This window comes from Zalophus californianus, chromosome 9, assembly GCF_009762305.2.
Source record: "Zalophus californianus isolate mZalCal1 chromosome 9, mZalCal1.pri.v2, whole genome shotgun sequence".
Taxonomy (NCBI): Eukaryota; Metazoa; Chordata; class Mammalia; order Carnivora; family Otariidae; genus Zalophus; species Zalophus californianus.
The window spans coordinates 12,233,738-12,261,513 of record NC_045603.1 but is presented as its reverse complement, the minus strand read 5'-3'; the positions used below and the strand labels follow the sequence as shown (position 1 = coordinate 12,261,513).

The window sequence follows — 27,776 nt, the reverse complement described above, 5'->3', positions numbered from 1 at the left end:
TGTGATGCTGCAAGGTATTTTATTAAAACCAGGTGAGTCACTACATTCGCTGAGAAGGCACACTTATGTTCCAGACCCCCGCCGCCTCTCTTGGGATGCGTGTGGCTGTCCCTCTCCATCCACACCTCTTTCTCACTGCAGACAGACTTTGGGGCGGGGGGTGATGGGAGAACTTCTTTATGGCCGAGCCTTGGTTTATGGCTTGGATTTGTGATTAGAGGTGAGGGTGAAGGTGTGGTTGAGTTTGGAGGTTGGAGGAATTGGGTTGGAGTTTAGGAGAGAGGCGAATTAACACTGCGGGGCCACAGTGAGCAAAGGGTCACATGTCTCCTGGTTCCCGGGATGATGACCCTCCACAAGGACCCCAGTCCCCAGGCAAGCGAAGCCACCCTGAACAGCCTAGCCCAGCCCCTCAGCCTCTCCCACCCACCTCTCATAAACAAAGCAGACACTCAGAAGCAAACTCTACACGGCTACAGGAAATCTAGGCCCACCTGACCCTTGGCCCCGGGGCCCGAGTGGGTGGGGGTGGGAGTGGGGGCGCCCAGGTGCTTAGCCCTGGAACCCCAGCTCCCTGTATTTGGCAGCGATGTCATTCCGGAACAGCTCCAGTGCCTTTTTCATGGCCGCATGGGTGTCGGCGCCGAAGTCCCCGGGGTGCTTGCTCTGCAGGACGTGGATGATGGCTTCTGAGATGAACTGCAGGGGGGAGACAGAAGGGGGTGCCGGTCACAGGGGCGCGCACGCCAGGAGCCAGATGGGAATCAGACTGAGTCCCACCTTCTCTTTACTCCACGGCCATCTATCGAGGGCTTATTACACACCAGGCGTGCTTCCGAGGGGTCTCTATGGATTAATTCCTTCTCTCCCTGCCACCCTGGGAGACAGGTGCCGATGGGGAGCCAGGCCCACCTCGGTGCAAGAGCCCAGGACACCGCCTCCATGCTGGCAGCAGAAAGGAAGGGAAATGCTCCTATTCCGTGGTTTTACCCAGGATTCCGCAGTCGGAAAATCTAGAAAGAAACTATTTCCATCTGTGTGTGTTTAATTTTTGCATTCGATGGATTAGTGTGGTTATTGCTCTAAGTAGCCTACTTGGGGCCTGGCGGGGGTGGAGGGCAGAGCATCATATTTTCTGGGCCAAGCACAGAACTGGTGCTCAGAATTACTGGTGGGCGGGAAGGAGGGAGGACGAGGAAGGAGGGAGGCCTACAGCTCGTCCCGGGGCCCATCCTGTCCCATACCAGCCTCACTGTCCCCACAAGTCCTCAGACACCCACAGCGTCATTACCAGGAACATCTACAGCATGGCTGCTTTAGCGACTGAAAGATCTCATGGGTGTAAAATGCTACGGGGCCTTTTTGACAGTGGGTCAAGATTTGATGCCAACCACAACTCTGGCCAGTGGACCAAGTGGTGTCGCTTTACAGAGGCCCAGATGGGAAAGTAGCCAGACTGAGGTCACACAGCAAGTGGACAGCAGAGCTGGAATGTGCACCCAGCGGGCTGTGGGCAAACGGCTGCCAGAGCCAGGGACAGAGGCAGGGACAATACCTTGGTTGGCTTTTCCCAGTTTCTCAGGGCGCCCCGAGTGCGAGTGACCACAGGCCGGTAACGGGGGGCACATGGTGACAGAGGCCTCAGGAGGCACCCACGGCAACAGCCCGTAAACACGGTTCTGCCTAGAAATAGGGACAGCGGGGCGCCCGGGGGGCTCAGTTGGTTGAGCGTCAGACTCTTGATTTCAGCTCAGGTCATGATCTCAGGATCGTGAGATCAAACCCCGCATTGGGCTCCACCCTGGGCATGGAATCTGCTTCAGATTCTCCCTCTCCTTCTGCCCCTGCACCTCCCCCATGCTCTCTCTCTAAAAAAAAAAAAAAAAAAAAACAACAACAACAACAACAACAGAAAGAAAGAAAGAAAAGAAAAGAAAAAAAAAAGAAACAAGGACAACTCCACTCCTCCAACTCCTGCCTTTGGGCATCGATCTGGACATATGTTTAAGTTCACCTCTAATGTCATAAATGTCACAAAACAAAGTGGGGGTTCGGGCTGCCATGAAGTCAACCCTGCCCCTGGAAAATGTGGGAGACCCAGGTTCTAGGCTCCGCTCTGCCGTGACCCCCATGGGTGACTTCACCATAAAACAGGGGCTCAGCTGACCCCATCGGGTCCCCTCACTCAGCCTTTTCTGAGTCTGGGGCACAGCCACTAATATCCAGGTAAGGGTGGGCTCAGGCAGCCGGACAATTGAGAAAAGTTGCCCTTGGCACCCAGCCCCCTCTGCGGCCCCCTCACTCCCCGCCGGGAAGTAGCAGCCCCCTAGGAAGAGCACGGAAGGAGGTCCCACAGTGAGCCAGGAGAGCAGACATGGGGCTCCGCCTTAGATTCTGCAGGGATTTACGCAGTAAATGAAACTTGTTTTAAGTAGACCTGGGTTCTACTCCACTTGGATACATCGTTTTCTCTTTCTGAGCCTGCTTCCTTGTCCCCCTAGAGGGGAGGGGTCATTCAAGTTATATTGTGAGCCCACCACATGCCACCAGGGTTCAGAAATGGGAGAGCCAGGGTCTGCCCTTGGGGAGCTCATGCCCCAGCCAGGAGACAGCTGGGTAAAGAGATAAATCCCAGTATAGCCAGGCAGGCGCCATGACAAGGGATGAGGATAAAGCGGCTTTGCAGGGGGGAGACGGGGGGCGCCAGTGGATGGAGCAGCTGACAGCCACGTGCAGAGGGGGTGGCTTCTAAGTTGGGCCCTGGAGGATGGACAGGGGTCTGTTGCCAAGAGAAGATGGGGAGGGCAGGGGACGCAGCATACGCGGAGTCTCAAAGGCAGGACCCGCTCCTCAAGGGCAGGCAAGGTTGTCTCTGTGTGATTTGTGGGGGCAGCTGGAGTGCAGGGAGGTTTGGCTGAGAGGCTGAAGACAGGGGCGGTGGTGGTTGATGGGAGACATTGTGCCACAAGGGATTAAGAGCTTGAGTTCCCGAGTACCATAGGTCAGACTGTACCTACTGGCTTATTAGCTGTGTCACCTTGGGCAAGCTACTTAACCTCTCCGAGACTTCAGTTTCCAAATCTGTAAAGTGGGTATGAAGAAGGGTACCTGCCTGGCACAGAGTCTGCTAACTGCCTGCCCCATGCCCCTCTTCTCTTTCTTCCTTGGTAACAGAACACCAGTTGTAGTTGGAGTGGCAATAGACTACAATTCCCAGCTTTCCATGCAGGTGGGTGTGGTCTTATAACTAACTTCCGGCCAATGAGATGTAAACAAAACCCCTGGATGGGATTTCTGTGACTCCTTAAAAGAGAGCTTTCCTCTCTTCTCCTGCTTCCTGTTTGGAACATGGACCAGATGGCTGGAGCTCTAGCAGCCATCTTGGCCATGAGTCAACTTTGAGGACTCATGCCAACTTTGGCAGCATGGAAAAAGCCTGCACCCCTGGTGGCGGTGGGGCCCCCACACCGGCTCTGGACTCCTTATCTCTGAACTTCCTTTGTGTCAGAGAAAAAGAAGACCCTGAATGCAGTTCCTCACCTCGGGGAGACGGTGAGAATTCCATGCAGTGATCCAGGCGAATGCTTACCAAGGCCCATCCTCACTGGTAGCTATGACCATGATCTCTATGCTCATCACTGCACCAGCCTGTCTACTGCTCCCATCCCCAGGGGTTGCACCTATCCTAAGGCCCTTTATCCAGATCTCAGTGCTCCCTCCTGCCACACCCCTCCTGCCTGCATCTCAGGCTCTCCCCTGCCCACCCAACTTCTCAGCCCATCAAAGGAAGTTCAGACCAATTCCCCTTGCCTAGGACACCATGGCTCTCTCTCTTTTCATCTGTAAAGATGCTGGAACCAGTGGCGCCAGCCTGCTGTCCACCCCCACCCCCGGATGGAGCCCCACCTACTCTACTGCGGCTCCCTGTGGCACAAGGGTTAGGAGCGAGGGGTCTGGAGGAACAGAGCCCTAGTCTGAATCCTGGGAGTGTGCCAGGGACAAGCTATCGCCCTCCCTGTGCCTCAGTTTACTCATCTGCCCAGTGGGTACGATAGTGCTACCTTCCCGTGAAGGGGAATACAAGGGGTGCTCCCAATATCTGCTCTTCCCTTCTTCCCCTAGATGACAGAGTGATTTGGGAGAGAAGTGGGTTTACTCTCAGTGACCCCAGGAGGAAGGCAAAGTGGGCAATAGCCCATTTTACAGATGAGGGCCCTGGGGCACAAGGAGGAGCATCGTGGGCCGAGCTGGGACTCGAACCCAAATCGCATCCCTCCGAGGCCTGTCCTGCCACCCTCCCACCCGCCCCTGCCCTGCCTCCTACCTCCAGGTACTTGATGGGGATCTTGTGCTTGGTGGCGTGTGACTGGGCCAGGGGCTTCAGCTCAGCATCGTGATGTCCCTTCTTCTTGAGGATGCCCCCCAGGGCCGTAAGCACCGTTTTGCCATGCTTCTTCAGGTCCTCTGAACGCTTCATCTCGTCCTCTGACTTCAGGTGCTTGAACTTGTCAAACTTCTCCAGGGTCTCAGGGTGGCCCTTAAAGAGCCTGCGGGCACAAGGAGGGCAGGAATCAGACACAGGAACACGCCGTGGGGTCTGGAGGCGGCTGGACACGAATGCCAGCCTGGGCTCCCCTACTTCCCAGCTGTGTCACCTTGGGCAGGTCACTCTACCTCCCTGGGCTTCTGCTTCCTCATCCAAACAAAGGGGATAACGGGTCCCTGCCCATAGCAGCAATGCTGTGACTAAATGAGAGCATATGCACCAAGCACACGCAACGTGCTATACAAAGGCTCAGCTTTATGATTTTTCTCATCCTCATTATCTGCGTCTTCTGCATTGCTACGGTGAGAGGCAGGAGGGAAGGATGTGTCTGTGTTGGTCCCTGGCTTCACCCCTATTTTCTCTAAGTTGTTTGGAGAGTAGGTGACTAACTGGAATCGGGCAGAAGAGGGGGACATGGAGGCACCAGGGCCGGAGGACCCTGGATTTGTTGAGTACCTCCTGTGTGCACCTCCCTTTAGGGTCCCACTATTCCCATTTTACAGATGAGGGAACAGAGGCTCAGAGGTGGGAAGGCGTAACTCAACATTACAGGGCTGGTGTGTGGAAGGGCCAACTGGAAACAGATCAGAATGACTCAAAAAATAGACCATGCAGGGGACTACCTTTGCAGTTTCCTACCCAGGGATTATCCTTCAGTTGCTTGAATACTTCCAGATACAGGAGACTCACTACTACCTGTGAGGACCATTCCACTCCAGATTAGCTCTTGGGCTCAGAAAGCTCTTGCTTGTTTTGCTCAGACTCCCTGTCCCTCCCAGGCTCCTCACAGTACAGACAGTGAGGCCCCGGGGTCAGAGGGGGAGCCACTTGCCAAAGACCAGGTCCCCGCTCCTGCCAGGGAGCCAGTGATCTGGCCACAGAAGGACTCTGCCCATGAACCTGAGCAGCCACCTGTAACCTTGGACCTCAGTGTTTCCTGCTGTGGAAAGGTGGGTGTTGGTTAAAGGGAGTCCTACCTGCCGCCTAGATGGGAGTGGTTCTCCCCATTTCCCTTGTGGGTGAATGGACCACAGAGGTAAGTGACGTGCTCAGGGTCACACGGCTGGCTGGTGGCAAAGCCCACAGCAGAGACTGGATGGTTCTAGAACTCATGCTCTCTGTCTCGTGTCACACCCGGAAATGTTTCCAGGAGTGACCCTGTCTGCCCAGGCTTTCCCTCCTCCTGTCTAATGGCTTCAGGTCCTCAGAAAGTTCCTCTTTCTCATAGCTTCTGCCACACCTTCCAGCCCTGCTGCGGACACACTCCAGTTTGTGGAAGCATCTCCTAGCACACACCCTTATTCACATGCGTGCACACCCAGACACACACAAGCGTGCACAGGGCAGCACCAACAGGGAGCACGCCCTTCTCCCGGGAGCGAATCCCTCCTGCTTCCCCAGAATGCTCAGGGCTGTCCACGCCCTGCCCAATGTCACCACCTCACCACCCCCTGGCCCCGGCCCCGGCCCTGGCCCCACCAAGCCATGTGTGTCACTGACAGCTCATCTCTGGCACTTTTCACCCAAGGGTCCCTGAGCTCCTATTCTTATCCGGTGACAATGATCCCTGCCTGGCAGATGCGAGACCTAGTACCTACAGGGGAAGGTCGGAGGTCGGGACACTGGAGGGAGCTATCCGGGGCAGATGAAGGCCAAGGGCTGGTACCCAAGGCAGCCAGGAGTCTCAGATATTCTGGGAGGCCCCCAGATGTATGGGAGAAAGAACACAGGACTGAGAATTATGGAAGCTGAGTTCTGGTCCCTGCTCTGTCTCCAATGTGCTCTGTGACATTGAAGAAATCACTCAACTTCTCTGGGTCTTGGTTCACGCATCTATAAAACAAAAGGGTTGGTCTAGCTGATATCTCAGCCTCCAAATTCGAAGGCTTGACCCCTGCCTCACCTTCCACTCTCCACCAATGAGCTGGCAAGGGAGCCCAGATTTACTTTCAACAGTGCAGGAAAATTGGGCTGATCCATGCCCACCAGATCATTCTGGCACCACTCAGCCACCTCTCTCCCTCGGCCCACAGTCCTGCCACTGGGAGCGCCAGGCGGCCACAGAAGGCCACACCTGGATTAACCTAACGACAGGTCCCTGCGAATGGACAGAGGAAGCCCTCACCGCGAGGAGAAGGACGGACGGATTTTCTCTACTGTTGCAGAAGCCCTTCCTTGCCTCGGGTTGTCATCTTCCATCATATGTCTACCTGCCTGGCCTATCACAGGCCTCAGGCAAGTCAGCGAGAAAGGAGGCCACCTCCCAGCCGTCCTCTGAACTGAGGCCTGATTGGACGCCCACATGGAAGCCTGGGGCTCCAGAGCAGAGGTGTGATGAGTGAGGGTCCACGCTGCCTGGATTTGAATTTCAGCTGTGTGACTTTGGGCAAGTTACTTAGCCTCTCTGTTCAGAGTGCTGATCATAATATTTACCTCATGAGGCACTTGTGAGGCTTAAGTGAGTTAATATGCATGAAGCGCAGAACACAGGGCCAGGCGGTGTGTACCGCGTAAATATTTGCTGTCCTCCTCCTTCCTCATTGTCCCTACCACCATTATCACCGGCGTGGCCACCACCGTCTCCGATCATTATCATCATCGTCATCAGGTTTGGGGTTCTGTCTACAGCCGCCCCTGGCTGGCCGAGACCCTCAGGCCATGTTTCCTCCCTGTAACATGAGAAGTGTTGGCCACCAGCGGTGATTTTCAAACTTTTCATGGCCTCAAAATTCTTTGTCCAAATGCAAAAATAAAACAAGCAGAAAGTTTGGGCAGGAGAAGGAACGGCAGGGGCACACTCAGCAGCCCCCTCCCTCCTGGACCCCCACTCCTGGAGCCAGGCTCTCCAACCGACCTTCTGGCTTTTATGTTCTAGACCTTTATGATCATGTACTTGGAGTGAAGCCCTCTGTGTTTTATTAGCAGGCTCAGCCAAACAGGATTTGCTGTCTTTTATAATCAGGGGAGTAGGAGAAATGACCTTGCCAAGGTCAGTAAGGAAGCCCAGGCTCAGCATCTGGAACACAACCAGGAGCCCAGCTCCCACAGAGGCACATGCAGCCCTGGGAGTTAGCATCCTCCCCCCCCACCAGCCCTCTCCACACAGGGAGGCCCATCTCCCCAGACCCCAAACACTAAGAAGGCAGAACCAGTTGGCATGGTCTCTGCATGTCCCACAGCCTAAGACGTGACAAGACATTGGGCTTTCTGGGACCTTCCAGGGGCTGGTGTCTCAGGCATCACATCTCATCCCTGGCCCTGGCCCTTGGCAGGTCTCCCTGATCCACCCTGGGCAGGGAGGGAATGTTTCCCCTGATGACCTAATACCCCCAGTCTCCTTCAAGTCACTGTGTTGGGGGCTGGCAGCCCCCAGATTGCCTTGGAGAGGCTCGTGCTCGGCAAACTGGTCCCCAACCCCAACTACCCTCCCTCTCCTCTTCAAAAGCAGGGGAGGAGCATGGGTCCAAGGAAAGCCAGGGCATGAGAGCAGAAATGGACCCCAGAGACTCTGGCAGACAATCGTTTCATTCAACCAATAGGCAAACAGGACCCAGAGAGGAGGAGTGATTTGTCCAAGGTCACCCAGCAAACGTGGCTGAGGAGCTGATATGTCTTGCTGTCAGGGACAGGAGGAGAAAGACAGAAGGGAACACCTCCATGATGCCAGTCAGAGGCAACAGAGAACTTGACCATCCTTCCCCAGGTGTTTTTAGCATGGACCACTAAGGGCTCCGACTTCGCATCACAGAGCTCACGGGACTGGCCGTTCTCCCCAGACGTGGGACCTGGAAATGAGTGAAGCCCAAGGGAGACTGAAAACGCGTCTGAAGGGGGAGGAAAACCTGGCCCACAAAGAGGGAGGAACTCATCTGTAAATTAAAGTGTGAATGACAATCCATGCACTTTTGGCAGCTCCAGAGCCCACTTGCTCCCAGGTACAGAAATGTTGACTTACGCCCCATTAGATATTTGACTCGCACTGGCCCAGAGCATGAGAGAAGGGACCAGAAGCGGGGTCTAACACCATCTGTGGTTGAGGGCAATGGGAAAATAAAATCCCACGCCATCCTTTATGTACAGAGCTTAGAATTTTGTTTTCTTTTGTTTATTCAGGAACCCTTTGCTATAGCAGTGAAGATGCGCTTAGAGACCACCCCACTCAGAGCTCTCAAATTCAAGACTTCCTCAACATCAAATGTCACGAATGGGCCTCTGTCTTCTGTTTTCTAAGTTTAATGCTGTGAAGGTCCTTAGTCTGGCTCCGTCCATAACAATTACTAACAACCTCTAGAACCTGCTATATTCCACGAACAGTGTCAGGCCCCTTACATGCATTATCTTATTCAATCTCACTTCCACTCTAAAATGTAGATATTAGCATATCCCCCCATTGTATAGGAGAGGAAATGGACTCCGAGAGCTTGTGTACCTTTCCAAAGGTCACACAGCTGCTCGGTGGCAGAACCCGTTCTAGAGCTGCGGGTCTCATCTTGAAGACCACGTCTTAGACTTGACAGTTCATAGCCCTTAACAGACTTGTGATATGGGGGAGGTCCTGTCCCTCTCAGGTCCATTTTGTCCTCAACCATTAATTGAAGCGGCTGGACAAGATGTCTCAGGGCCTGAGAGATAACCTGTTAACTCTGTCTACAATTCTAGGATTCCTCTTGGTGGGTGCTAGGCATCCAGCATTTGAGCACCAGGCTTCTCCTGCTGCTGACACAGGCATGAGCTGGATCTCTTTTTCTCTCTTCCTTTCTGGACTCAAGTCCCTGACACAAGCAAAGGAGAACCCAGCAGGGGTTTTAACAAACTCAACTGACGCAGCCAACTGGTCAACCCCAGGCAAACATTCCACCTTACAGGCACACACCCTTGATCTTTGGGGAGTGGGTGACAGAGGCGATGGGATCTCTTCCTTTTACCTGATGAGGACCTCCTGCCCATGGCCCACGAGGTCAGCCTCTACCTTCCCCCAGATGTTCAGCACCAACTGCCATTCCCCGTCGCTGAGCCCCATGGCGCAATCTGAGGAAGACAAAAAGAGCAAGTCCGGTCTGACTCGGTGTCCTGGCTCTGACAGCTGGGGTTTGAGATCGCCTGGCCCCAAAGGGATTTTATACTTTCCCAGAAGCTTGACACATATCACTTGACAGCTTGCTCACTCTCTCTCCTCCTCCTCCCCCTCCCTCCTTTTCATGCGGGGTCTAATCTTTTCCTTTCTGTAGCTCTCACATGGAAGCTATTTTGGGGCAGGTGCCATTTGGGGGGAGGTAGGACAACTCAGGCCACAGGGGCGTGGGGGTGTTTGTGTATGTGGCAAGAGCAGGGAGGAGGCTGGGCCACCGTCTGGAGTCTCAGAAGCCAGCAGAAAGGGCACCACCAAGGCCGACGCCAGCAGCCTGAAACTCAACGCTCCCTGTTGTCAACCATCCCAGGAGGAACTGTCATGTTTACAAGCTCGGGCAGCAGCACCCTGTCTGGCCCTGGGGCTGTCCTGGCCCTTAGCGGTCTCCTTGTCCACAACCCGCTCATTTTGCCAGAGTGCCCCTCATCCAGCCAGCAGTGGTAGGGAAGGAGCTGAGGTGGTTCCTGCTCATAGCTGGATGAACCCAGACGAATCCATAGCCTCATGGAGTCTGAATTTTCCCACTCCACCCAGAAAACTCCTGGCTTCATGGCCTTCATGACCTTGCTCAAATATTTCCTTCTGAGAAATTTTGCTTGACCTCCCCCCTTGAGGCACAATTAATTTCTTCCTCTTTCCATTTACTTGTAGGTACTCCTGTTGTGCTGCTTCCTTCATGGTGCCATATTTCGTAGTTTCCATGCTGGCTCCGCCATGAGTGTATGATAGCAGCCGATACACACTCTGAGCACTTCACATTTGGTAACTTGTTTAATCCCCCGACAGCCCTATCTCTATGATAGATATGACATTATCCTTGTTGAATCGAGGGGAAGTTTGGGAAACTTGCCATGGTCACATAGTTGATGGTAGAGAGTTGGGATTTGAACCCAGAAAGTCAGCCTCTTGAGTCCAGGCTCCTGAATACCTTATTTTTATTTTCAGGGCAGCAGAGAATTTATTTTATTCACTTATGTATTTTCTGGACCTCACACATGGCCCTGTGCCAAATTGGAACTGAATAAATGTTTGTTGAATAAAAAGATAGATGGCCTTTGTATGAAAGGCAAGTGAAGATGGTTGGCCTTCTTTATATTTACCCATCATCCATCTATCCATCCATCTGCCCATCATCCGTTTATCCATCTGTCCATCCATCCATCCATCCATCCATCCATCCATCTATCCAACCATCCATCCATCTTCCCAACATCCATTTGTCCGTCTGTCCGTCCATCCATCCATCCATCTCTCCAACCATCCATCCATCTTCCTATCATCCATTTATCCATCTGTCCATCCATCCATCCACCCGCTAGTTCACCCATCCATCATCTGTCCATCCATCCATTCATCCATCCAACACATAGTTACAGAGTACCTACTGTGTGGTGGAAACTGCTACATGCCGAGGACAACAAAACTAGATGCACACATCCTTGTGTTCAAGAAACTCACAGTCCCTTGGGGAGATAAAAGGAATAAGCTTACAGTACAGTTGATACAGTGCTATGATCTAGGTGCACAGGCCCTTCCTTCCATCTACACAGGATTTTACAGTTTACCAAGTGCCTCCTTGGGCAGGATTACATCTAATTTTCACAATAGCCTTGCAAGGTAATGAGCATCACCCCATTTTATAGCCGTGAACAATGAGGTTCAGAAAGAAGCAAGTGTCCTGGCTGTCCTGGGTCTGTATTAGACATGTCAGGTATGACTATCCCACATACACAGCTCTTTCTAAAAGCAACTGCCCAGCCCTAGCCCCTCCATGACCACGTAGGTCGTGTTCTTCCCCCTCGCTACCCCAGTCAAAGGTGACTGGCCCGGGGCTGGCCCGTAACCTGGGGTAGCCAATGGCAGGGCTCTGTCCAACAGCCAGTGTCTACTAGCCACACCAAATCAGATCCTCTCTGCAAAATATGAACAGGGGCCTTTGGCAAGAATTGTCTAATTGGCAGGAAATGTGGCAGCGAAGAGAGTCCGTTTCATGGCCAGCCCTGAGTAAGAACCCCAAACCGAGAGCCCTTTAGTGTAACCTAGGGGTCCAGAATTCACTCCATTCTCTGTCAAGCCCGGCCCAGTTACCATTTGGGGATCCATGAACTGCCACTTCTTATAGGACCCTCGTGTGTCCTTTCGGTGAGCCCTATTTCTTTATCGAATCAGCTCATTCCTAACCAGAGGTGTCCCTCCCCGACACCATGTTCCAGGAGTCCCCACACGAGGCTCCTGTTAACCCAGGGATGCGGAGCCCATCCACCGTTCCCAGTGGAGGATGCCGTAGTAGAATGAGTAGCTAAAGATGCCACAGGAATGGGGCGAGGGGACGGAGGAGGGGGCCATCATTTATCTCTTCGTTCAGCAGGCCCATACTAAGGGCTTACTCCAGGCGAGGTCCAGGAACAAGAGGAAAGGCCACTTGGAGAGGGTCTGCCAAGGGCTCAGACCCTCAGCAGCTGCAGTGCTTCGTCCCAGTCACTCGCTGGAGGCTGAGCCCCACTAAGTGGCAGGGCAGGGCAGGGCAGCGTGGTACCCCACCTGGCGGTAAGGGAACAGGGCCCTGGAAAGGATACACACCCACCACCCGGGGCTGGTAAGCCACAACTCTGCCATCTCCAGCCTCCAAGCTGTCTAGGGACAGCCTGAGCATTTAAAAGCTCATCAAATCATTACCGATGCTAAAGTGTTTAATACTTAGCTGTCACCCCTTGGCAGTCGCCCCCATTAACTGGCGTGCTCCTGGAGACCTGTGGCTTTGAAGTCGTTGGACCTTTTAAGTTTTACCATTTAAGCTAATAAGAAGGAGCCGACATCTGTTTGCACTCATGCATCTCTACAACAGAACAGGCATTACCTAACGGTTGCCATGGCTACCTGGAGTCGCCAGCTTTGTTTGGGGGCTATAATTATCCCTGCAACAGTCTTCAAATGGCCGGGGCAAGGAAGCTGGAGATGCACGAAATAGGAAAAACTCCAGCAGCCTTACACTCGCGTGTCACACACGCACACGCACAGAAGCGGGCTAGTTTGACACCCAGCGGGGCAAAACTGCATCCCTCCAAGTTGGATTGCCCCACCCTCTTTCTCCTCTCATGTCACAGGATCCTTTGAATGCACAATCTCAGACATATAGGATCATTCTCAAGTCTTCAAATTTTAGAGTCTTGAGATCCCAGAGTTGAAATTCTGGGGCGCCAAAGTCTTCAACTTTGGCCACTCTGGAAAGGGACTCTAGCTAGACTCCAGAGTCATAGACAGGCCGAGGTAGAGAAGTGTAGAAGGAGAGGGCCATCGTGTCCTGAGGCGAGCAGAGGACTTTGACGGCATCTTGTCCAAGTTCCCACTACATGCAGGAATTTTCCCTACGGATCATCATCCAGCATCCGCTTGAATATCCTAGGAGCAGGGGGCTCACTACCTAAAGCTTTAAAATGTCTCCTTTATATTGAACCAAAACATGCCTTCTGGTCTCGCTCGCTCACTCCCTTGTCTGTGCTCTGCTGGCTCTTTGGGGATACAGAAGACCAGTAGAGTCTCTCTCGTGAGGGAAGCTGCAGGCTCACCGAAGACTTTTCTGGTCCGTACTAACCATGCCCAGGATTTGAACTGAGCACCCTCCCCTGGCAAGGTAAACCAGGATCCTGTCTGGTCAATCTTCAAGGCAGCAATTCTCGCCTCTCCTCGAGCACAGAAAGAGAACTCTCGAGCAGGGGGTTTCTAGCACCTCCCCTCTCCCACTTCCACACACACACAGGTTTGAGTCCCCAGGTGGCTCTCCCCCAAGGACCTGGGAGTTTGCTGGCCCTTGGGCAGCCAACAACTCCCCACAGTGAATCTGGGGGATTAGACCTTAAGACTCCAGTGAGGGAGGATGTGACTTTGGCCCTTCAGAGCCAAGGGCCCCATCAACCTTGACCACCTCCCTTTCTCCTCCTCCTCCTAGGAGCTGCCCCTTTGGAGGCCAGCCTGGGCCGTGCCTCCCCGCTGCCCAGCTTAGCTTGCTCCTTCCTGGCAGTCTGCCCTCCTGGTCCAGCGCCAGGCCAGACTCAGAGCAGACTTGAAGGGGCATCGGGACCCCCGAGCTTGCCCGAGACCCCACTCCTCCCAGCCCCTTGGCAGCCATAGTACTGACCAAGCCTCCCCTTCTCCCCAGCTGTCCTCTTGGAGCCTCCAGCCAAGCCGTGGGGCTGGGGGTGGGGAGAGGTGTCTTATAGCAGCCAGAGAAAGGCACAGGGAACTAAAAATACGGTTTACATGGCAAGGCTCCTCCTCTCCCTGGAGGCTTGGAGGGGCTTTATTGGAATGGGGCTGGCAGGGACACAAAGATCCCAATATCCCAATAACAGGTGTGGCCTGAGGACACGAGCCTTCCTCCCCCTTCTCTCCCCTCCGCAGCAGGCTTGGAGGCCTGGGGTGGCTCCTCCAGCCCCACTTTCCACCTGTCCCCTGATGCAGCCCAGCCCCACCTCCACAGCCCTCTCCCTCCCTTCCTGCCTCCCCTCCAGACCCATCTCAAAGAAACAGCTCCCCCTCCATGAATCCTCCCTGAACTCCACCCCCTTCCTAGCAGGTGTGCCTTCTCCCCAAGCCCGCCCCAGGCTCTGTGCAGCCTTCTCTCTCCCACTTTGGGCTGAGCTCCCCATTTCTACCCTGCAAGTTTCCTCAGAAGCAGGCATACAAAAGCAACAGACACTCACTGAACTCCAGGGACACTGCCCCTCCCAGCAGCCCTTTTTGATAGACACATGTATCAACCCCACTTTCCACAAGAGCAGGCACAGAGAGGTTAAGTAACCACCAAAGTCACACAGCTAGGCGATGCCAAGCACAAAATTCGAACCCAGGCAGTCTGGTTTCAGAGTTTGTGCTTCACAGCTAGGGACCAGTCTAACTTTTGGATGCTTCTTGTTCTCCTCTCTCTCACCCTTCTGACAGCACATCTAGCAGAGAGCTGGGTCAGTGAGCTCTTTGAATGTGTATTTTACTGAACTGAGTCCATCCCAGGTCTTGACTTCCCCCGGAGGTAAAGGCAAAGGCAGTTGGGAGGCTGAGCACCAGGTGGCCCTGCTGCCATCTCGTGGCGGTGAGGAGAAAAGTCTCCACCTCTGGCTCTGCCCCTTCCACCAGGTCCCTGCCTTCACCCATCCACCCTGCCCGCCAGCCAGGATGGGGTCTCTTTCAATCTCTATATTCATGGCACTGACCAGGGATGGCTCTCCAAATGATTAAAAGATAAATAACCATGATCTTTGCTCTCAAGGGACTCAAGGTCGAGTGGAGGAAAGCTTGGTGGGAGGGGGGATTTGGAATGCAGCAGAGATTTGAGCAAAGGGCTTTGGGAGGGTAGAGGGTGGGGCGGGGCGGGGGGGGGGGGTTGCTACACGGAGAAGACCTGCTGGCAGAGGTGACCAGGGGGCTGGATCTTAAAGTATGAGGGAGCATGCCCTCTCAGCAGAGGTAACGACCTGTGGGCAAAAGCCCAAGGCATACAGGGGCCGCATGGGGAAAGGAGTGCTGGGGATATGATCCAACCTGGGAAGGCCTTCCTGTGCCAGAACCAGGATGGGAGACTTTGAATCGACAGTGCAACTCCGCGGACACGTGGCCTCACTGGGGGCTGGGCTCTGGCTGGGTCCCAGAGAGGCCAAGGTGAATGTCACACAGTCCCTGGATTTTAGGGGGTGACAGGAGGGATGGATGTGTAAACAGGTGATGCAGGGCTTTGTAATAAGGGTAGTAGTGGGATGGTACAGCATAGGAGCACAGCACGGGGAATCAGATAGCTGGATTTGATGCTTGGCCCGGCCACCTGTTACTTTTGTGATCCAGGGGGAGTATCATAACATTCCAGGGTTTTGGGTTTTTATCTGTAAAGTGGGAACTTTGAAAATAATTACCTATCCCAAATGTCCTCATGAGAATTAAAAGAGGGAGTGCATGTACAGGACTCATTTTTGGTGCCTGGTATACAGTCAGTGCTCCATAATTGCTCACTGTGATATAAGGAACAAAGGAATCATTAAGGAGGAAATGATTACTCTCACCAAAGCACATGGAACAGGGAAGGTGATATCTGAGTAGAAATATGGAGGATTATTAGGGGTTTGCTAGTAGCAAGGTGAGGAAAGACTATGCTAAGCACAAGGACCAGAACATTCAGGGATATGGTAGTTGGTGGGTTGCGATCAGATCTGGTTGTAAATCCAAAATAACGTGGCTTCAACGAGTGACGTTTCATTTCTCTTTCATATGGAAGTCCAGAGGGAGTGGTCCGGGGCTGGTAAGGCACACACCCAGCCGCCGTCTCCTTTAGTGCTCTGGCAGTTGGGAGGCTGAGCACCGGGTGGCCCTGCTGCCATCGTGTGGCAGCGAGGAGAAAAGACATCACACACATGGCCTCCACCTCCTGGTCCAAGGTGGTTGTTTGAGCTCCAGCCATCATGTCACCATTCCAACGAGCAGGAAGGCAAAAGGGGTAAAGACAGTTTTGCCCCCTACCTTTAGGGACACTTTCTGGAAACTGTAATCAATGCTTCCTCCCATTGCACATTACACAGCCACACCTTTCTGCAAGGGAGGCCTGGAAATGTAGTGTTTATTTCTATATGGCCATATCCACAGACGAAAATTGGGAGTTTCTATTACTCAGGAAGAAAAAGAGAATGAAAGTTGGATGAAAACTAGAAATTTCTGCCACAGGATGTGTAAAGAACACGATATAGTCAGGCAAGGAGAAGTATTTTGGTGTTTCTGTGGTGGGAAGAGGGAAGGGGGAAGGAAGGAATGGGAAAAAACAACCAGAAAAATAAACAGTGGCCAACCACGGATGGCCTCGAAAGCCACAGGGGTTAAAGTTTCTCCCCAGTAGAGAGCCACTGAAGGGGTTTGAGCAGGAGAGGGCCAGGGGCTTTGTGTTGTCCTAGGAGCACCCAACTAGTTGCAGTGGGAATCATGTCATGCGGGGGACAAGTCTGGAGGCAGGAGACACTGTGCCCCGATATTTTATTCTGAAAATGTTCATACATGCCGCAGAGGTGAAAGAATTTTAGAGCAAACACGCTATGCCCACCCCCTATGTTCTACCACTGACATTTTACTAAACTAGTTTGATCACATATCTATCCGTCCCCCCAGGCGCCCACCAGTCTTTCCTATTTTTGTGGCATTTCAAAGTGAATTGCAGACATCTGTCTGTCCCCTTCCCCCCCCTGAATCCTTGGGCTTGCAGGTCATTCATGAGTGTTCAATATTTGTTTGCATTTTGTTTCTTCCGATGTGAAATTTATATCCAATGAAAGGCGCCTGTGTGAAGCGTGCATTCATGGAGTTTTGGAAGTTCATACACCCGTGTAACCCACACGCCTATCAGGATACAGGACGTTGTCATCGCCCCAGAAAGTTCCCACGTGCTCCTTGCTGGCCAGGGCCCACCCCCACCACCTCCCAGACGCAACCACTGTCCTGATGTTTTGTTTTTCTCAGGCACAGACTGGTTTGGGGAAGGAGGCCGGAAGAGGGTCTCCAAGCTGAGGGATAGAGAGGAGAGGGGACAGACTCTGCACGGGAGGCCGAGGGAAGGAGGGAGGCGAGTGGTTGACCCTGGGCCCGCAGCGGGAGTCAGAGTCTGGCTGTGTGACCGGCAGAGGGTGGCACCATTTACCAAGGTGGGTGGGGTACAGGGAGGACAGAGGAGCAAGTCTCCCTTGGGACGCAGCATCTGGACTGTCTGTGGGACATCTGTCTGGCAGGTGTAGGGATACACGTGTCCCCGAGGCTTGACTGTCATCTGGCAAAGTGGCCGTGTTGCATCCTCCCCACCCCATCCCAGTGCCCACAAGGCTTCTGCCACCAGGAAAAGGAGAGGAGCCCTTCCTCCACCTGGCCAGAAGGCAGCCAGCCACGTGGGCATGGAGGGGGCACGGGCGTGGTCACATCCAGCTAACAGGTCACAGGGGGAGGCCCTGGCCCTTCCCGACCCGCCCCAGCCTCTCTCCCGAGCATCCTGCAGCTGTGTCCTTCCCTCCTCATCCCCCACGCTGCCCAGCCTTTCCCTCAAACCTCTTCCCTTCCCTCTAAAAACAATCAAAGCCCAGGTCCTAGCTACTGAGAGCTCCTCCAGGGAGGGGGGCACCTGCTGCTGGGAAGGAACAGAGGAAGCAGAGACAAAGTGAGACACTGACCCACACCCCAGACTGCAGTTGGGCTCTCTCTAGTCGATCTGAAATCAAGCCCAACTCACGTCGGCAAAGAGTGATTCCTTTCTCAAAAGCCCGCTTCGTCCACAGGAGATATTCCCGATCTTCCCACTAGTGTGACTTCGACCTTTTCCCTGAGAATTCGTTCCCTGTCCTTATTCTGCCAGGGGAGGACTTGTCCCCACCCCGACCCCCATCCAGAATTTATCCGGAGACTTGGAGGAGCCTCCGTTTACCCTGTCGGACACAGGGCCAGAGCCTGAGCGAGTTGTCGGCGTACGGGAAGCAGCAGCGATGTTTCCAGAGAGGGTGCGGGGTGGGGGACACCCCCTCCTTTAAGCACCAGGGGAGGAAGAGAGGGACAAGGAAACTTCCAAGGGCAGTGGGGGCCCCGGGAAATTCCGAGGACGGAGGACAGGTCAGGTGTGCGCGTGGAGGATGGACAAGAGGGAAGCGGCACGGTGGGCTCAGATGAACACGAGGGACGTAGGTACCATGTTGGTGCGGTAGTTAGAGCACTAGCTGCTGTAACCAACAGCCCCCAGCCCCCGTGGCTTCCTGGCCTCAGTCGTCACTCACCTCCCGACCCGTGCAAGCTTGGGGGGAGGGCTCTGCTCCGCACAGAGATCCAGGGCCCCACGCTCTGTCCCCAAGCACCCTGAGGGCTCTGCTCCCTCCGTATCCAGTAGGAGAGACAAGGGCGTGTGAGAGGTTTGGGGGCCACGCCTGACAGTGATGCCCGTCGTTTCCAGCCCTGCGCCATCAGCGCGTCCAACCACACGGCTGTGCCAGCTTCCAGGGAGGCTGGGAGCGAGACCTCCCCGTGGGCCCAGAGGAAGTGAGACGGGCTTGGTGACACACAGCACGATGTCTGCCGCTGTCCCGGCCCGAGATAGTAAAATGCCTTGGGATCTAGTGGAAAGTTGAGAAAGAAGGGCTGGGAAGGAAGCTTTCCTATAACGGGTGTCTTAATCACCCCAGAGCACGTAGTAGGAGCTCACAGTCTGTCCTCCGGGCGAACGTGGTCGCCACTGATAAGGCGGCAGGTGCAGGGGGCTGGGGAGGGGTGGCCACTGGGTCTGGGGTGTCTAGAAGGGCATCCTATGAAAGAGGGCATTTGAGTGGGGGCTTGAAAGATGGTCCAGAGAGTTAGGGAAGCAGGAATGTATACTGAAATGTTCAGGAAAGCCTGAGAAGACTAGTTGACAGGGCCAGAAGTTTTGTGAGGCTGACTGGTCACGGGTGAGGTTGGAATGCAGTCTTGGAGCAGAGGGGGAATGACCTTGAACTTTAAGAATTTTGGCAGCTCTTGGGCAGGCCCCGAGGAGCGGCTGTGGCTGGCCGAGGCTGGGGCTGGGCCGGGGTGGGGGAGGGAGCCACCTCCGATGAATCAGCAGGTCAGTTAAAATTAGGCGCCATGGCCCAGGCTGGAGAAACCACGAGGCCAACAGTGGCGCTGGCTCATGTGGCAACCAGGGTTTGTTTTTCCTTCCTACTTTGGACTGGGGGGCGCTCGGAGTTGGAGCAGGGCTCTGGCCTATCCTGTGACCTCTGCTCTGGGCTGTTGGGTCAGCACCTCTCGGGGCTCTGACCTTGGCAGCAGGAGGCCGTGAGGCAGTTTGACCCAACTCCCCGGTGAGACCCTCGGACCACCTTGGCCTGGAATGGTCTCCCCATTCCCCTTGCCAACCCCTCCTTCTGGGGGCCTTCCGCAGCAGACCAGGAGAGAGACGCTTATACTTCACCTATGTGGCAATATTCATACGTGTAAACTGGATAATGGTTGTGAAATTTTTAAATTGTGTATTATTTAGCAGCCCCTATCCAAAGGCCCATCTCCCCTCTCCTCCCATACACCCAGGCACCATTCTTTTTTTTTTTTCTTTTTAAGATTTTATTTATTTATTTGACAGAGAGAGAGCGTGCAGAGCATGTGTGTAAGCAGGGGGAGCAGGAGGGGGGGAAGCAAGCTCCTCACTGAGCAGGGAACCCAATATGGGGCTCCATCTCAGGACCCTGGGATCATGACCTGAGCTGAAGGCAGACGCCGCTTAACCCACTGAGCCACCCAGGCGCCCCCCACCCCCCCAGCGCCCCGCCACCATACTGGGGGTGGTTAGGGGCAGAGGTGGGGGTCAGCGGAGGACACGGAGCCTGAGACACTGAACACTTACCAGGAAAGGTTGAGACCCCAGTAACTGGCTCAACCTAAGTTGCCCTCACCCCGCCTCACACACACATGTAGCAACGAGGGAGGGGTTGTTAACAAGCAGGAGATAAACATACAGGGATCAAGGGTGTGGATTCTGGAGCCAGACTACTGGGTTCAAACTCTGCTTTGCTATTTTCTATAGCTGTGTGCCTTCAAGCAAGTTACTTAACCTCTCTGTGCCGGTTTCTTGCTCTGCCAACCAAATGGCAAATCACAAAGGTACTTGCCTTACGGGACGTTGTGAAATTGAAACGAGGTAGAATACCTACAACCAGACCTGACAGAGTCAGCACTTAATACGCTGTGGGAAACCGGCCTCCGTTATGGCTAAGAAAGAAATGATGTTCTTAAAGAAAGCATCTTTTTCAAACATCTGAGTTGAGACGGTTAGAATTTTGGCCCTGTTTATAATTAGTGAATAATGGCCCTCTTCCTGATGGACTGTGGGGCCCACGAGAGCAGGAACTGTATCGACCGTATAGTTCCATGGCCTGGTACAGGCCAAGTTCATGCTGACATCTATCCGCCTGCCCCCCAGCACATGAGCATGCACTGTGGACTGGCCAGGGCCCAGGCAGGGGCCTGGGTTCTGTATGCAGAGGCCCATTTGGTCCTCATGACTCCCCTAAGGAGGAATTCTTGATAAATATTTATTGGATGAGGAAATTCCTACCACTCAGGACCAGGTAGATAATAGATGGGAAGATGCTTTGTACACTGTAAAGTACCCAACTTGTGAGGGTATAAACCCTTAGGACCTCTTCCCCTGAAGGCCTAGGATCTCGTTCTACTTATGGCCTAGCTAGAGTGCCTGTGGAGAGCATACCCTGTGTTCCAGAACTTTCCCTCCACTTGCCCCTCAGGCAAAATGTAACTATCTTGGGGCGCCTGGGTGGCTCAGATGGTTAAGCGTCTGCCTTCGGCTCAGGTCATGGTCCCGGGCTCCTGGGATCGAGTCCCGCATCGGGCTCCCTGCTAGGCAGGGAGACTGCTTCTCCCTCTGCCTCTGCCTCTCTCTCTCTCTCTCTCTCTTTGACTCTCATGAATAAATAAATAAAAACATTAAAAAAAATGTAACTATCTTGAATACCATTTTCCCCAGTGACTTGTCTTAATGGTCACTAGCTGGGATTCCACCACCTGCCCCCAGGGATTTTATTTTAACAAAGGCCAGCACAAGCTTGATATCTAACCCCAAAGAAAGACCCTGTGGCCCTGTCAAGTTGATACATAAAATTAACCATCACACTTACTACATGCAAGGCATAGTCCTAGGTAGTGGAACTACAGCAGTTAAAAAAGACAAAAATCCTACCTAGTGGAGCTTACATAGTAGTGGGGGAGGGGATGTGACTAGAAAGACAATACCCAAAATAAATAATAAAAATAGTGTATTAAATGATGATAACTGTTATGGAGAAAAATAAAGCAATAAAGCAGAGAAAAGGCATAAAGAGTGTTGGTTAAATTAATTTTTAAACTTAAATGTATTTGATAAAGATCTAAAGAGGTAAAGGAGAGATCCATGGAAATATCTGGGTGAAAAGTATTCCAAGAGAGGGAACAGCAAGTGCAAAGGCCCTGAGGTAGGTGTGCATTGTGCTTATTCAAAATACTGTCATCGTTACATTGGCCAAACATTCTGATTTGGGCACAAAGCAGTTTGAGTTGGATTTCTGTCACTTGCAATAAAAAAGATTCCTACTGATATAGCTTCCCTGATCACCTCTGAGGAGCAAACGCTCGCTCTTTCGGCTACTACTATCTGTAGTCTGTACCTCTTACCACATTTATTGTCAGTGCTCTTGGCCTCACACAGCTGCCTTTATTTTAATTTGTGCATTATTCAGAAAGAGTGTCAAACAGTATGCATGCTTTCACATCCTGGTCTCAAGATTATCTCCCTTTCATGGATGTGGTCAGGAATGTCCAGAGAGGAGAAGCCCTTTTTCCCAGGGCCATGGTCTCAGGAAAGGGCGGAGCTGGGATTCGAACCTATGCTTGTCCAGCTCCGAACTTAGTGGTTGAAGACACGGGGCACACACATGGGAAGAAAGTGAACTTCTCCTTTGGACCTCATCTGCCCTTCAAGCAACAGTTCCCGACAGGACAGTGGTGCCTTGACCCATAAATCTTCGGCCAGATGCTCCGTCGATAACTGTATGTGTATCCGCTCCTTTCAGGTCCTACACCCCTTGTAAGGCTAGGATTGCTGTGTCCAGCTCCAGAAGAAGAAACGGAGGCTCTGACCACCCTGCCAAAACTCACCGGTCAGCCTGGGGGTCTTTGCCTAGGCTCCTGATTCCCATGTCTCCTAATTCCCTCTTCCCAGTCCTGCAAAGCCCTTTGGCCTGGGCTAAGCCTTGCCATCAGCACCCCTTGCTCTGACCTGGGCAGCCTGGCACCCCCTGAGCTGAGACCTTAGAAGCCCAGAAGCCCCTCCACAGAGCCACCGCAGCCCCTAGAGAAGATGCTGGCCCTATGGCACTTCGTCCTGGCTCCCCAACCCAACTGGGAGCTTTGAGCTCCCGGGAGGTGGCTCTGCCAGAGCCAACATCCCATGCACCCTATTCTCCACCCTCTGGTTCCCGGGGACGAATCCTTCTCTGTGGTTTGAATTTCCACCCTCCCCCCGCCCCCCGGCCAGGAGCCCCACTGTGGGTCTGGGCAGCCTAGATCCTATGTATGGAAGGTACATCAATTGGAGCTTGAAATGCAGTAATTCGGTGCAGATTATGGCTTCTCAACTCAGCTGTGAGCTTCTCAGGGTGGGAGCCACGTTTGAGGCTCTTACTGACCTCTCTTAGCCCCTGGGGGACTTCCTGGCCCCCTCTGTTCTCTCAGAGATGGTGTGGTGGATTCCTGTGGCTGCCCTAAGGAATGACCACGGCTCGGGGGCTTAGAACAACAGAAGCTGGTTCCTTCTGGAGACTCCGAGGAACGGAGGAGATTCTGTTGCCTGCCTCTTTCCCACCGGCCCGTGGTTGCCAGCCCTCCTTGCTTTGTGGCTGTTATCACTCGGATCTTTGCCCGTGTCTTCATGCGGCAGTCCCCTCCTGTGTCTCTGCGTCTTCCCCTGTTCTTTTAAGGACACTCTCATTGAGTTTAGGGCCCACCTTAAATCCAGGATGATCTCGTCCAGAGATCCTTCGCTTAATCCCATTGGCAAAGATCCTATTTCCAAATAAGGTCACAATCACAGGTACCGGGCTTAGGACTCGGACATACCTTTATGGGATCACGAGTCAACCCACCACAGATGGAGAAATGCAGGCGCAGAGGAAAAGGGGTTTGCTCCGGGATCCCACGGTTCATTAGGGCAGCCAAGGGCCTGCCTATTCTCCTGACGCTGGCCAGAGCTCTGGCCCAGCCCACGGTCTGTCCCGGGTTCCCAAGATTTTCTGGGAAAGTCCTCAGTGAAAAACCATCTGGAGACTGTCTGGGCTTCGGGGAAGCCTGCCCTTTCCCGTGCAGAATGACCGAGAATATGATCGCAGGAGGGAGTTTCCTTTCCTGGTTGGCTCTGTGCCTGGGGGCCTGGGCTGGTGGACAGGCCCCACCCTGGGGAAGAGGCCCGGTCCCTGCTCGCAGGGTCCCTGCTCCCATCCTCTTCTCTGCGGAGGCCAGAGGCGGCTCTGGTCACAATGGGGAGGGCAAGCGGAATGAGTTTCCCCTGAGGCTTTCCTTCCGGGAGATGACCCTTGCTCTCCTTGGGAAGAGCCAGGGAACATTGTATAGGATTTAAACTGATGAATCCAACTCTAAATCCTCAGCTCTCAGAGGCTGCAGAGAATAATGATTAGGATTCTGGCCTCAGGGGCGCCTGGGTGGCTCAGTCCGTTAAGCATCTGCCTTCGGCTCAGGTCGTGATCTCAGGGTCCTGGGATCGAGCCCCGCTTCGGGCTCCCTGCTCAGCGGGGAACCTGCTTCTCCCTCTGTGCCTCCCCCACTGCTCTCTCTCTCTCTCTCTCTCTCTCTGTGTGTCCCAAATAAATAAATACAATCTTAAAAAGAAAAATTATTCTGGCCTCAGGTCCCAGCTCTGCCATTTGCTGAATGTGTGGCCTTGGGCACATCCTTGACTTCTCTAAGTCTCTGTGTTCTGATTGGTTAAATAGGGACAACAGCAAACTGACCCTATGCAGTTATTAAAAGGATTAACCTAAGCACAGAAAGCCATTATCACAGAGCCCATGCTCAGGGGAGGCGAGATGGCCATTGTCATTTTGCATGAAGTGTGGGGGCCGTTGACGGTGAGCTCAGGCTACGGGTAAAGTCAAATGCCTGCTGTGATCAAATTTTAATGTGACTTCTAGCCCCAAGCTCTTCCTTGTTGGAAGATTCTCTGCTCGTCCCAGGTATCAACGCGAGTCCCTCTGTGCAAATCACAGTTCAGGTCCACCCCTAGCGAATGGCCACGGGCCATTTGAGTCAATCCTGGTTTTAAGAACTTCTAAAAAGGTGGACAGAGTCGTGACCAGTCCGATGTCATATACATTCAGGGCTGGTTGGGACCTGTGAGGCAAAAGAGGTCTTTTCTGGCCTTACTAAAAGAACCTAAGATTGGTCCCTAATACCTGTGGCCGAGACAGAATCCTGGGGTCTGACCTTCTTGTAATGTGGGACCCCTGTCCCAGGGCGGACCTGAGCACAGGTCAGCAGGCTGGATCTGGGGGCCAAGCTGCCGGGGTGGGGGCTGTGGGGGTCTGATCTCCTCACACGATCAGGCTGATCATGGCCATGGGGACTGCTCCTTCTCTCCCGGAAGACCACTGGAGCCCCCTGCAAACCCACCCACCCCGTGGCCAGCAACCCTTGTGCTCTGCATAGCCCAGGATGAGATGTGAGTTTGCGTTGTTCTGTGTCAGGCCAAACACTTGCTTTCTTTCCCATGGAATTTTAGCATCTAGAACAAGGATCTAGAACCTGAGACACCAGGTGGTGTGGGACATCCCGGCAGCCAGGGTTGGCCTTCTCCAGGCAGAGCCTTGGGCCTCGCTCTGCTGGCACTTCCTGAGAACCACATCGGAGATCCAGATCCACAGACAAGAAGAATGAGCAGTGTCATCCTTACTGACGGGGTCACGGGGACCTGGGTGGGGGTGGGGGTGGGGAGGGTGGTCCTGATGCACAGCGGGGGCAACAGCTAAATTAAGCCCCATCACCAGCCCTTTTCTTCTGTGCCCTCTGGCCCTTCCCAGCTCCACATCTCTGCCACCAGATCCCAGGAGCTCACCCTCCTGCCTCAAAATGTGCTTCTCCCAGGGACTGAGCCTAGTCCTGTGCCAGTCCTACCCTATCATCTCTGGAGTTCTGGCGCATAAGCTTTTCTGCATCTCATCGGACTGGAGGCACACGTACTGTGAGCTGTGGAATTTAGGTTATGTGGGGCCAACAAAGGATCACGGTGCCAGGAGGGAATGGCTGAGGAGAAAACATGACAAAGCTCAGGCCCTGCCCCGCGCCACCTAGTGGCGGGTATAAAAATGGACCCACTCAACAGTCCGCCTCATGAGAGAGCCAGGGAGAGACCAACCCACATTTTGTGTGGATGGTCTTCTTGGGTGCAAGTGGGGGTCGGGAAAGATCCATGCGGTTAGGGAGAGAATAAGGCTTAGATCCAAAGCCATAGTCAAGGAGGCAAAATAATGGAGGTTTTTCAATCCCTAGGATCTCTGAATCACGGAATGTTAGGTTCTAAGGATCATAGAGTCACAGCCAAGAAAAGGACCCTAGCTCATCCAGTGGGATTTCCTCATTTTACAGATGTGGGTAGGGATCTGGCGGTTTCAGGGCAAGCCTCATTCCTGAAGGATGGGCTCATCCCTGTGAAATACACTCCCTGTGAGGTCACAGGGAACCCCTCACCCCTCAGCCCCCAAGTCCCCTGGCCAGCTCACTAGAGCCACCTTGCCCACCCATGCAGGGGAAGAGGCCTGCCCACAGCCACAGCAGGAAGGGAGCAGAGCTGGGTCCACTGGCCCCCAGTCCGGCTCAGGAGGCCTCCGGATTTGTATCCTTGGCCATCACAGTGCTTCCTGGAGCCACCCACAGCAGTTCCTTGGATATATAAATAAAGCCTCTGGGTAAGATGTCACCACCTCTGACCAAGCAAGAAGGCAAATTTTGATGCCAGAGGGACTGCCCTTCTGCGAGCAACTTGGAAAGACTGCCCACTGGCTGTATTTTCCAGAAGCCCAAGTCTGGAGAGGTTAGCAGACATCTGAGATGGTTGGTTCTGTTGGAGCAGAATGGGGGGCTCAGCCAGGGATTTTCAGACCCACAGGATGACCAGACCCCCCACCCCCACCCCCACCCTCTTGGAGGATCAGCTGCTTGGCAAACTGATGCCTTGCAAAATGCCATCCAGGCGGTCCCTGGGCCAAATCAACAGCAGCCCCACTTTGGCACCTGACCCCTTCATAAAGAACAGTCATCAGTTGACTCATCCAGAAGAGCACCCCCTTTGTTTGGGCCTTATTTCTTCCTCCCTCCAATCTCACGGTTCCAGGGAGAACTTCCAGAAACAGTACACTGCTTTTGCTATGGGAGAGGGGTTGTGCCCCAGGCTGGGGAATCAGGGAAACTCATTGGCCCGGCCACAAGGAACCAGGGGGATGTGGGACACAGGAGTTTTCTTACTAGATCTGGAGGGGGAGACACCCTTACATCCATAGTCCTGGAACCGGAAGGACGTGAGCTGGAATAGGCCTGAGGTTTTGTTCTCTCTGCTATGGAAAAAGCCCACCTACACTGGGACTGAACGAGGCTGGTGCCCCAAAAGAAACACAGAGCTGGGGAAAAGGAAAGAGAGAGAGATCTATGACCATGATGAGGTCCCTAATTTCAGGACCTGAAGGTCCAGGAGTGGCCTAAAACCTATAGATTTCCCTTTGATTCCATGAGCTAGATCAACAGCTCACAAACATTCTACCTACAACCCATTGCACACTGCAATCCAGAACGCACACACAAGCACGTGATGAAAGGCGTATAATTTTCATGAAGCAATATTTATACCATTATTATCTGTGATACATTCTTTTTTAAAAAAGATTATATTTATTTATTTGAGAGAGAGAGAGTGAGCATGAGCGGGGAGGAGGGGCAGAGAGAGAGAGAGAAAGAAGCAGACTCCCCGCTGAGCTCATAGCCCGAAGCAGGGCTCAATCCCAGGACCCTGAGATCATGACCTGAGCCCTAACCTGTGGGATCTGATGCCATCTCAGGGGAGACAGTGTCGGAACTGAATTAAATTGCAGTCAGTCACCTCTCTGGTGTCAGAGTCTTGCTCGCTGGTGTGGGGGAAACGTGCACGTCGGAAGCAGGTGCAGAGTTGTACGCTCCCGGCACAGGGCTCTGACGCAATGTTCTGCACTGGGCAGTTCCCATCCCTCCAATCCCTCAATCACAGAAATCTGGATTTTTCGTGCGGGGGAGGAGAAGGAAGGGGAACGTGCCCTCAAGAGTGTCTCAAGTATCCCGTGAAAGGTGAGTCCTGTGTGTGCGTATAAAGCGGTAACAGTGACGTGCATACCTGGAGATGGTCTTCCCATTGTCAAGATGAACTCATTGGACCCTTGCAGGAACCCGGGAAAGGGTGCTGGAGGATTCGGAGGACAAGCAGCAAGGACCGGGTTCAGTGCCTTTCTGCCGTGTGACCACTGCCTCACTGTTCCCCTCCGTCGAGGC

The 27,776-nt window shown here is 53.5% G+C and overlaps 1 protein-coding gene across 2 annotated transcripts; it reads right to left on the bottom strand.

Annotated features, from left to right (window-relative positions):
• MB (myoglobin) lies at positions 1 to 27,776 on the bottom strand. 2 transcript variants are annotated; one of them, XM_027593966.2, is made up of 4 exons: positions 27,622 to 27,776; positions 9,472 to 9,574; positions 4,325 to 4,547; positions 1 to 699 (listed from the first exon to the last, which is right to left on the bottom strand). In XM_027593966.2, exons 1-4 carry the CDS (start codon positions 27,638 to 27,640, stop codon positions 553 to 555), a joined length of 492 nt encoding a protein of 163 aa, XP_027449767.1. In that variant the 5' UTR covers positions 27,641 to 27,776; the 3' UTR covers positions 1 to 552. The 2 variants fall into 2 exon arrangements, with proteins under 2 accessions (XP_027449767.1, XP_035585181.1); XM_035729288.1 differs by lacking the exon at positions 9,472 to 9,574 and having other exon boundaries at positions 27,622 to 27,746.